General features: G+C 43.8%; 1 protein-coding gene across 1 annotated transcript; it reads left to right on the forward strand.

Moving 5' to 3' along the window:
* The first annotated feature begins 2,942 nt into the window (after positions 1-2,942).
* On the forward strand, positions 2,943-9,401 carry LOC111185731 (C-C motif chemokine 2). The gene is made up of 3 exons (XM_022595577.3): positions 2,943-3,102; positions 3,874-3,991; positions 4,374-9,401. Exons 1-3 carry the CDS (start codon positions 3,027-3,029, stop codon positions 4,477-4,479), a joined length of 300 nt encoding a protein of 99 aa, XP_022451285.1. The 5' UTR covers positions 2,943-3,026; the 3' UTR covers positions 4,480-9,401.
* The last annotated feature ends 2,637 nt before the right edge of the window (positions 9,402-12,038 follow it).

Here is a 12,038-nt window from a genome sequence, read left to right on the forward strand (position 1 = left end):
GAAGTGACAGGGAGACGGCTACCATCTTCCTGAAGACTTTCTCTTCTGACTCATCTTTCACCTTTGATCTGTTTGTTGCCTGACACTTGCAGTGACTGAGTCACTTTCCAAAAATGGTGATCGCTTCCTGAAGCAGAGACATGGCTTCAAATACTCAGAAGTCTGCCTGAAAACTCAGAAAAAAAAAACAGAAAACTTCTCTGTGTGACTATGGGTGACCAGGGGCCAGCTGCTCTCCCTGCCCATATCAAGAATATGGTTTCCTTACATAAGAAGAGGAGATGTACTGTAAGATCTCTACAGGTGCATTGGCTCTAGGAGACGAGGAATGATAACTACCTAGCAGAATCAAGAGAGAGCAGTTTCAAGATCTCAACATCTTGATTCTTTTAGGGGAATTATATTTTTATTTATAAAGACAAATTATCAATGTCATGAATGAAAGATGATAAATCAACGTTTAACCTTTAGACAATAAAGAGGTAATAAAAGAATACTGTGGACAAATATATGTCCATAAATTCAACATGATACATAAAATCAACCAATACATCACAAGAAACAAATTACCCAAACTTTCCCACAAAGAAATAGACAACCTGAATAATCGTATACAAAAGCCTGATATCTATCCAGTTAAAAACTTTCCAGATAAAACCTTCAGACCCAGATGTTCTATTACTTTTCAATATTATGGGGGTTTTGTGGGGTTTTTTTCTTATAGACTTACATTTTTCAAGATCTCAACATCTTTAAATTTGTTAACCTAGACAAAAATCCAAGGAACGACCGGATTCTAGAAGGAAACGGGATGCAATCCACCAAGTCCACAGAAAAGGACACTAATAGACTAGAGAGGAGTTTCCATTAATATGAGGAAAAATGTCTTGGAAGTTAAGGTGAGATGGTCTGGGAAGACATACATGACGTTACACAGTCTCCATTCCTGAAAATAATTGACTCATTCAGTAAGAATGGATAGAGCCGTTGGCAGAGCACTGAGCAAAACAGCCCAAGTCGGGGGTGAGGAGGTGGTAGGGGGGTTAAAAGGAGTCAGACAGAATGCAGTTAAGGCTCCTAGAGGGGCACAAGCAGAGCAGTGCCCAAGTTAATTTGTTCTCTTTGTCCTGCCCTTTTGGAATCACACCCAAAAGCCTGGCATGGCCTCTCCATAGATTCTCTGCTCTTAGATTCTCTAGGAAACCAATATCCATCCTGAGACATTAAGTCTAGTGCCTGGAAGTAGGGATTCTGGAATCAGTGTCCTGGGTGGGAATCTCAGCCCCACCTGCTATTACCTGTGAGATCCTCGACAAGTGAGTTCACTTCAGTTGCAATGTAAGGCAAGTTGGCTTGTTTGGAGGACCAATGAGACAATGCTGGAAATCACCCAAGCACAGGGCCTGGCTCCTGGGAAACACTCAGTGAGACCAGCTAGTCCTCTTCTTCGCCATTACTGACCACTGATATGGACCAGATACAGTCATTTGTTCAATAGAACCCATTTCTTATTACAAATGTAGTAGTGGTTACAAATGTCAGATGGTTCTTCCAAAAAGTTCCATGTATTTCATAGACCTTGTCTCAAAGACCCTCTAAGAAAGAAAGGTCACCAGCTCCTTCCATGCCCACTGGGCAAAGACCAAGCAAGCTCAAAAGCACGAGGCAGTGGAATGGGGGAGTAGAGACCTGAATTCGAGGCTCGGCTTAGCCACCAACATGCCTCAAGGAATCCTATCATATTTGTAAAAGAAAAGAGTTCACTGAAATGAATGCTAAGGTCTTAGGTATTATGACTGCTTCCGGGGTTTCTGAGGAAATCTAAGACAGAGCTGCAGCATGAAGGCAAGTGTTCTAATTCCAGTAATACTGTCCCTTTGCTCACCCCCTGCTACCTAGGAATCCAGAAAGAAGCTGGGATAACAGCCGCCGCAGCAAAGGACACGCTTCTTGTCTTGTCTGCCTGCCGTGCTGACCACAGGCTCCAAATCCCATAATGACTTAAGGGCAAGGAACATCCCCGACTCCCCTTTAGACGTCGGCTAGTTTGGCAGAGGCTGAGGAAAGAGGGCGCCCAGGTAAATGACCAGACGGCCAGCCGGAGAATGTGCCCCTTTCATAAGTCCTAGTCATGACAGCACGAGACACTGGGTTCTTCTTGGGGGAACTCAAGCAGGTTACTTAACTTCTCTGTATCTTCGTTGCCTGGCTATAAAATTGGAATGAACAATACCTACTAGATGGGGTTGGACAATTGAAAGACTTGGCATTTGTAAAGGGCTTAGAATGTTCCTGGCACAGAGTAAGTGCTGCATTAGTATTACATGAAAATTTCTTTTGCACCACTACATGATTTAGATGGCTTCTTCCAAGTCTTAAATCCGATGATTCTAGAATTCACTTTTATAGTTTAAAAAACCCTATATTTCAGCTAAGCTTCAATTGTGCCACCATCCTACATTTTAAAGAGCAAGGGGATTTAATACGCTGTTGGGGGAGGCTGCCAAGACTTCAGAACCGTTTCTTGGCTTGAAGGTCCCCTGGGATGTTGCTTGAAGGTGGACCAGGGTTAAACCAGGGTTAAGCTCAGAGATGCTTTCATCATCCTTGTGACCTCTCTTTCTCTTGCTTCCTTTCCTTTCTGCAGTTTTCACTTCGGACAAAGCAGAATCCTTAAGAATAAACCGTTTGGTTTATGTCTGTGGTCTCTCGGGATATAACTGTACCCTGCTCCTCCCATTTCTTTTTATCTCAGCTTCGAATGGAAAAGGTGTCCAGTCCTGACCTACCACTTCTCTCTCCTACTTCCTGGAAATGTCTTCGGGTGCTTCACTTGCTCAGCACTTTCAAGATTCCACTTCGTCATTCATTGAGGATGATGCTGCCCTGGGCCAACCTCTCTCCCATTGCTCCACCCTCTTGGTTTTCAATAAAAGGCAGGCAAAGCCACTGCAGGAGCAGAGAGGCTGAGACCAATCCAGAAACGAGCAGCTCCCACGCTGAATCTTGAATCCTCTCCCTCCAACATGAAGGTGTCCGCAGCCCTCCTGTGTCTGCTGCTCACAACAGCCGCCTTCAGCACCCAGGTGCTCGCTCAGCCAGGTAAGCCCCCTGTCTCTTTCCCTTTGAAGCACATCACCCCATCCCTGGGTTATGATGGGCCATCAGAGCAGAAGGGTACCCACACTCTCGCTTTAACTACAAGATCAGGAAAGTCAGAGAGGCATAGGAGTGAGCTTGATCACAGAGCTTCCCTTGGGCAGAGCCTGGATGAGAATTCCAGCTGCAGACCCCAAATCCAGCTCCTTCCAGGACTCCAGCTCTGGAAGCCTGAACCCAGAGCAGTTACTGCCCTGGCTCCTTTCAGCAAAATTTGGGGACTGGGATATAAAGAGAGGGGGTTCTCTGGCAGGGTATTTCCAGATACTGTGGAGAGCAGAGGAGGAGACCTGGAATCTGGACTCCAGAGACTCAGTTTTGCAGAGGCAGTGGGTACCAGGGAAACTCACAACCAAGCATCGATTACTTGGAGCCTAAAGGGGACCCACAGCTGTGTCCCTGGCCCTGATAACTTGGATTATTAGCTCCTCCTAAGAGCACTTCCAAAAGTTATTTAGTTTTTTTTTAAGTTATTTAGTTTTAACAGAGCTCCCTTCCCTCAGTTCATTATCGATGCTGTATACCCATTTTAGAGCATAGGAAACTGAGTTTGTATGCTATTCTAGCATAGGCAGAAGTATTGGGATTTAAGCGGTTCTACCTCCACTCGTGACTCCCTTTTGTCTTCTCCTTACTCCTCTTTTCTGCTCTGATTGAGATCAGAAAGAACCTAGTCCATCCTAAAGTGCTTTTTCTTTGTGGTTCTATTTCCAGATGCAATTAACTCCCCAGTCACCTGCTGTTATACATTCGCCAATAAGAAGATCTCGAATCAGAGGCTGATGAGCTATAGAAGAGTCACCAGCAGCAAGTGCCCCAAAGAAGCTGTGATGTGAGTTTAACACTTCAGGCCTCCGTGGTCCAGTTCTTCCTCGGGGCACTAGGGGCATGGCTCACAAATGTAAAGTCAGAGAGTTACATGACCTAATCCAATATCCAAAGGTGCCCAATGGAAAAACTGCAGCCACAAGGGAAAAAGTTACTCCTAACAACACTCTCCATCTGGGTGCTTATTCAGACCATCCCAGTTTCTTTAGCCTGAAATCAGGATGGCTTTAACTGTGCCATCTACAGGACTGACTTGCCCTGGGCTCCCTTCTTCCACCTGCTTTCCTCCTCAAGTTCCCATGGCAGCGTCTTGGGGTAAATAGGCTGCATTCATATGCTGAAATCTCAACGGAACTCCATCTAACCGTCCCCTCTCTTCTCCACAGCTTCAAGACCATACTGGGCAAGGACATCTGTGCAGACCCCAAGCAGAAGTGGGTCCAGGACTCCATGAGACATCTGGACAACAAAAGGCAAACTCCAAAGCCTTGAGCACTCCCTCCACAACCCGAGAATCTGAAGACAGTTTGTTTTCTTCTGGCTTTCCCTAACTGCCCTATGATGTTATCTTATTATAATTTTAAAGAGTGTGAACTTTATTGATGTGAAACATGATGCCTTAAGTAATATTAATCTTATTTAAGTTATTGATGTTTTAAGTTTATCTTCCATGACTACTAGTGTTTTGTTTCTTTTTTTAAATGGAGACTTGGGCAAATTGCTTTCCTCTGTGAATCCCAATTCTATCCCTGGGATGGCGGGAGGGTGCTTGCAAGGATGATTAATGAAAAAACTTTTTGTTTTACATTCTAAGTCATTGCTGAAAGTGCTATTGTGGAAATGTATATTATGTAACTATTGAACAAAATATATATATTTTTGTACAAAACCTGTCTTTTGACATTTTCTTGAAGGAAATTAAAAAGCTGAGTATAGGGCTTCCCTGGTGGCGCAGTGGTTGAGAGTCCGCCTGCCGATGCAGGGGATACGGGTTCGTGCCCCGGTCCGGGAGGATCCCACATGCCGCTGAGCGGCTGGGCCCGTGAGCCATGGCCACTGAGCCTGTGCATCCGGAGCCTGTGCTCCACAATGGGAGAGACCACAACAGTGAGAGGCCCATGTACCACAAAAAAAAAAAAGAATATATGACTTGAACTTATCTTTGATGAATGTATGAGATTTTTCTAGACAAATTACAAGATCATTAAGAAAAGGAGAGGGAATTCCCTGGCAGCCCAGTGCTTAGGATTCTGTGATCTCACTGCCGAGGGCCAAGTTTCAATCCCTGATCAGGAAACTAAAATCCCACAAGCCACTTTTGGCATGGCCAAAAAAGAAAAAAGAAAACAGAAAAAGAAAAAAGAAAAAAGAAAACAAAAGGAGAAGAGTGGGACCAAATATCTAGAGGTAAAAATGATGATGACATGTCCATCAAAGAGGGAGAGAACCAATTAGATGAGAATTGGGCTCCATGTCTGTGTCAAGTGACGGGGAAGATTAGGAAGGAAGGTTGAGTAGAGGGTTTTATTTATTTATTTATATTTTGGCTGCATTGGGTCTCCGTTGCTGTGCACGTGCCTTCTCTAGTTGCAGTGAGCGGGGGCTACCCTTCATTGCAGTGTGCAGGCTTCTTATTGCGGTGGCGTCTCTTGTTGCGGAGCACAGGCTCTAGGCATGCAGGCTTCAGTAGTTGTGACATGAGGTCTCAGTAGTTGTGGCTCGCAGGCTCTAGAGCGCAGTCTCAGTAGTTGTGGCACACGGCCTTAGTTGCTCCTCACAGGCTTAGTTGCTCCGTGGCATGTGGGATCTTCCTGCACCAGGGCTCGAATCCTTGTTCCCAGCATTGGCAGACGAATTCTTAACCACTGCGCCACCAGGGAAGTCCCGAGTAAAGGGTTATAAATGTCAAGGTGGAAAGTTAATACTCAGCCTCATAGGTTAACAGGAGATGTTGGAAATGTTTGGGCCAGTGAGGAAGGACATGTCCATGTTCAGAGGTTCATAGATGAGTTTCAGTAACTGTAACTTACTGGCTTCCTGCAGACCTGGACAAGTAGGGACAAGGAAGAGGCTACTGCCATGGTCCAGGCAAGAGATTATGAGTGTCTGAATATGGAGTATAAGAGGTAACATCGGAGAAAAATTAGCTGGGCAAAGTGAAATGCTGGATATCGTAGATGGAGGAGAAGACCTGTGACTTAAGATACAGAGGAAGCTCCTTCTACAACCTACATTCTAAGGGGTCAGCTTTCCCAGAAACCAGAATGCACTTTTCTCCATCACTGTCTCCTAATCCCAACCCCAGGAGTCTGAGATCATATTTTAGATGGATAGGCCTCTTTTTCCAGAATGTCCACCTAAGTTGTCTAGTCCTTTGCGTGGCTTTTGACCTACCTGTGAGGCATTTGACCCACCTAGACCCAGACAGCTCCTCCACTAAGGAAAGCAAATATCTTGCCCTATGAATAAATTCTGCATGGTGAGTTTGCAGATACCAAGGCCACTCTGGTGGGGAGAGGGTTGCTGTATCAAGCTAGATCAGGCAGTGCCTTTGGCAGTAGGGGAGAACCCTGGTTGGCAGAAGGACACTTAGGTTCTAATCCCGGAACTGGCACTGACTCACTCTGTTACCTAGGGCAGGTTGAGTATTCTGAGTCTCCATCAATAAAATGGGGATGATATTGTATTACATGTAGGAACCCAGCAGACCCTAGGTTTTGGGATCTGGGTGTATGTCTTTTGGAAAACTTTCATTTCTACCACCTAGAGCTGAAGAGGAAGAGAAGGTATTCTGCTTCCAGATTCCTGAGCCCATCCGGAGTCCCTGATTCTGGCTGAGGGATTCCATCAAAACTCCAAGGAACACTCCCAAAGTGCCCTGTACATCGGTCAGCAGACAATTCACTAGCAGCTGTTAATGGAACTCACTGACCCTCGTGCCAGGCCCAACAGTACCCCCTGCCCGTCCTTCACTCCTCCAATCCTCAGCCCTGACCGCTCAAATTGCAGTGGATGCCAGGAGGCAAAAACAGAATGAAGTGCAAGCAAATGGGGCATCACCATACAGCTTACTGAGCATCAGACCCTCTAATGCCAGGCTGATTTGAAGTGGAGGGTCTGGAAAGAAGGGAGGCTTAGGGGCGGGGCAATGCGTGTGCTCAAGTCCCCAAAATTATCTACTCACATTTCCTTTGCAACACATATCTACTCACTTTCAGGAAACCTTGAATCCATTTTTGTTGTTGCTGTTGTTCCAGCTAAGCGTGGGATTCCTTGCTCCTTGCATGACGAATCTCTGAGCACATAGCACTGGCAAGAGGCCCTGTTTTAGGAGGGAATGCCAAGTGTATTCATATCCTGTCACTGCCAACAGTCTGTTCTGGGAAAGCTAGGCTTTTCCTATGCTCAAAATTCTTCCAGCCTCTTCTCATTGCCCCATTCTAAAGTCACTTCTACATGTTTTAGTATTTGTAATAGCAGCACCCCACTTCCCGGTACCAAAATCTGTATTCATTCCTTATTGCCACTGTAACAAATTATCATAAACTTAATGCCTTAAAACAATACAAATATATTATCTTAAAGTTCTGGAGATGTTTAAAATGGGTTTGTAGGGCTGCACTCCTTCTGGAGACTCTATGGGAGAATCAGTTTTCTTACCTTTTCCAATTTCTAGAGGCTTTCTGCATCCCTTAGTTCCTGGCCCCCTCCTCCATTCATAGCAGCTTTTTTTTTCTCTGCCCCCACCACCCTTTCCACCTTCTCTCCACACACCTGATAATGGTGAATAAGAGACTGGGGCAAAAGAAATAAGCCAGAGAGAGAGAGAGAGAGAGAGAGAAGGGGCAGGTGATAGGCATCAGCCAGATTCTGTGATTCTTCATTCATCTTCCCTGCATATAGCAGGAGAGCTATATAGGATCAAAGTTCACATATACAATTGAAATTAAGATGGTATTAACCTGAACTAGATTGTTACAAATTACAATAATAGCAGTAATCCTCATAGTGCCCACGAAGAAAATAACTCAAAAATATACGATAAAAGAGAAGAGGAGGGTTTCCCTGGAGGTGCAGTGGTTGAGAGTCTCCCTGCCGATGCAGGGGACACGGGTTCGTGCCCCGGTCTGGGAAGATCCCACATGCCGCGGAGCGGCTGGGCCCGTGAGCCATGGCCGCTGAGCCTGCGTGTCTGGAGCCTGTGCTCCGCAACGGGAGAGGCCACAACAGTGAGAGGCCCACCTACCGCAAAAAAATAAAAGAGAAGAGGAAATAAAATGGTACACTAGAAACTATGGAGCACAAAAAAATTTAAAAAGTAATGGAAAGAAGAATGAAGTCAGTAAGATGACCAAATAAGATGTCCCTTGCTCATATCTCCCCATCAACAACAAGTTTTCAGCTGTCCATGAACAAAAGTGCCTTTTTGGAGCTGTGGGATCAAGCACTGTATGCCACGGGACCTGGGAGGAGTCTTGCCACCCATTCATCAGGTCAAAAGCATATAGATCGAAGTCCTAGCTGTGAAATCGGCAGTAGTCCATGAATTGGCACCAGCCCCTCCTGTCTGTGGTTTGGAAGCCCCTGGAGAGCAGTGTCTTAGCTAATTACCTACAGATGAGAGCGCCTTTGTGGAAGTCCGGGTTTCTAGTGGAGAAGTTCCAGCACACCACACAGTTGGAGCAAGAAAATCAAGTTTGGATGCGTTGGAGAGCGTAACAGGACCAGTTTCACGTCACCTGCATTACCCCTCCCCCAAAGTGGTACAGCTCAGTGCCAAGAAGGACATTCTGGGCTGCTGTGCTTTCTCCTGAGACGTTGGGGGGCGGGGAGTGAGATTGTGTGTGTGAACTTCCCCAGCTCCCCAGCTATGTGGACACTGCCCCAGAGACCCATTTTTTTCCTGCTCCTCACAGAGTCTTGATTCCAAACTACATACATGACTAGGGGCCAGGAAGAGGCTGGGAGAGCAGCAGATAGAACTTTGGGGAGGCATTAGAAGGATGCAGATCCTAGTAATTGCATTACAGACTCCGAGAAGCCTGCAAGATCTCAGCTACAGATCCCCCTAAGTGGCCCACGGGCACCCCGGCACTCCATGAGCCTCACACATACACACACACCCAACCTGTGGCTGGCTCCCTCTGAGTGTTCCCAACAATGGCAAGAGCGAGCTTTGGCAGACAGCTAGAGAGCACGTGCAGAAAGCCGGCCTGAATCTGTGCCTCACGGAGAGATCTACTTGGGCTTGAGCCCCGCCCTTGAGAAAGCAAAGGAGGCTGCCAAGCACTTGGCAGGCTTGAGAGAAGGCATGCAAGTTAAAGAATTCTGCCACAAATGGGAGCTTAAAGCATGGAGCAAGCATATTTTTAGAAGTTCTGAGAGAACCTCAAAATCCCTAGCAGGGCTGACAGGAGGTATTTCTCTCCTGAAGTCACTCAGTGAAGACCGGAGGGAGTGACTGCTACTTCAGATTCAAAGAAAGCAACACAGGGCTTCCCTGGTGGCGCAGTGGTTGAGAGTCCGCCTGCCGATGCAGGGGAGACGGGTTCGTGCGCCGGTCCGGGAGGATCCCACGTGCCGCGGAGAGGCTGTGCCCGTGAGCCATGGCCGCTGAGTCTGTGCGTCCGGAGCCTGTTGCTCCGCAACGGGAGAGGCCACAGCGGTGAGAGGCCCGTGTACCGCAAAAAACAAAAAAACAAACAAAGCAACACAAGGCTTCAAGGAACATGAAAAGTCAAGGAAACGTGACACCATCAAAGGATCACAATAATCTTCCAGCAACTGTGACCCAAAGACACTGAGATGTATCATTTACCTGAAAAAGAATTTTAAATATCCTTTGAAAGGAATCTCAACGAGCTACAAGAACATGGAGAAAGACAATTCAACAAAAGTAGTCAAAAAAATATATACACAAACAAAATAAGAAGTTTAACAAGGAGATAGAAAATAGAAAATCATTTTTAAAAATTCCATGGCTGGAGATACAATGAATGAAATGAAAAATACAATAGATGCCATCAACAGCAGGATGGACCAAGAAGAATTTGTGAAATAGAAGACAAGACCTTTGAAATTATTAGTCAGGGGAGAACAAAGAAAAAAGAAGTAAAAAGAGTGAAGAAAGACTTTGTGGTCTATTGAATACCGTCAAAAGAAACAATCTGTGAATTATTGGAGTCCCAGAAGGAGAAGAGAGGGAGAAGGGGGCAGAAAGCTTATTTAAAGAAATAATGGCTCAGAACTTCACAAATCTGGAGAGAGATTTGGATATTCAAGTTCATGAAGTTCATAGGTTCCCAAACAAACTCAAAGAGATCTTCTCCAAGACACATTGTAATAAAACAGTCAAAAATCAAAGAATCTTAAAAGTGCAAGAGAAAAGAAGCTTGTAACTTAAAAAAGCAACTCCCATAAGGTTGTCAGTGGATTTCTCAGCAAAAACCTTGTAGTCAGAAGAGAGGAGGGTGTTATAGTGAAAGAAAAAAAAAAACAAAAAACAGCTGCCAACCAAGAACACTCTACCTGGAAAAGTTGTCCTTCAGAAGTGAAGAAAAGATAAAGATTTTCCCAGATAAACAAAAACTGAGGCAGTTTATCACCTCTAGACCTGCCCTACAAGAAATGCTGAAAGGAGTTCTCCAAGCTGAAATGAAAGGACATTAATTAGTTATATGAAAATATACAATACACTGGTAAATGTACGCATATTGTCAAATTCAGAATACTCTAATACTGTAATATGATTTTACACTTAACTCTAGTACAAAGGTTAAAGGAAAAAAGTATTAAAAATAAATATAGCTACAATAATATGTTAATGGTTACATGATACACAAAAAGGTTAATTGTAACATAAAAGGGGGATAAATGAGTAGAGTTTTTGTATGCAATCAAAGTAAAGTTGTTAACAGTGTAAAATAGACTGTTGTATCTATAAGATGTATTATGTAAGCCTCATGATAAACACAAAGCAAAAAACTATAGATACGTAAAAGATAAAGAAAAGGGAATCAAAGCATACCACTATGAAAAAGCATCAGTTCACAAAGGAAGGCAGTGAGAGAGGAAGAAAGTTTCAAGGGAACTACAAAATATTAAGAAAACAATAAGAAGGCAGTCCTAAGTCCTTACCTACCAACTATTACTCTAAATGTGAATGGATTAAATTCTCCAAAAAAGGCATAGTGTGGCTGAATGGATTAAAATGATAAGACCCAACTGTATGCTTCCTACAAGAGACTCACTTCAGTTTTAAGGACACACACAGGCTCAAAGTGAAGGGGTGAAAAAAGATATTTGATGCAAGTAGAAACAAAAAGGGAGCAGAAGTAGCTATACTTATATCAGACAGAATAGACTTTAAGCCAAAAACTGTAAGAAGAAACAAAGAAGGTCATTCTACAAGGATAACGGTGTCAGTTCATCAAGAGAATATAACAATAATAAATACATATGCACCCAATATTGAAGCAACTAAATATATTAAGCAAATACTAACAGATCTAAGGGGAGAAATAGACAACAATATTAGTAGGGGACTTAAATACCTCATTTTCAATAATGGCTAGATCATCCAGACAGAAAATCAATAAGAAAATATTAGACTTGAACTACACTTTAGACCAAATGCACCTGACAGACATATACAAAACATTTCCTCCAACAGCAGCAGACTACACATTCTTCTCAATCACACACAAAACATTCTCCAGGATAGATCATATTATAGATAACAAAATAAGTCTTAGCAAATTTAAAAAGATTGAAATTATGCCAAGTATTTTTTCTGAACACAATGGTATGAAACCATAAATCAATAACAGGAGAAAAACTGGAAAATTCACAAATGTGAAAATGAAACAACACACTCGTGAACAATGGGTCAATGAAGAATCAAAAGGGAGATCAAAAAAAAAATCTTGAAACAAGTGGAAATGGAAAAACAACATACCAGAACTTATAGGATGCAGCAAAAACACTCTAAGAGGGAAGTTTATAGTGATAAATGCCTTCATCAAGAAGAAAAAAATCTCAAGTAAACAACC

Source organism: Delphinapterus leucas, chromosome 19, assembly GCF_059928025.1.
Source record: "Delphinapterus leucas isolate spDelLeu-1000000601 "Yukka" chromosome 19, BTC_Dleu_Yukka2, whole genome shotgun sequence".
In the NCBI taxonomy this organism is placed as follows: Eukaryota; Metazoa; Chordata; class Mammalia; order Artiodactyla; family Monodontidae; genus Delphinapterus; species Delphinapterus leucas.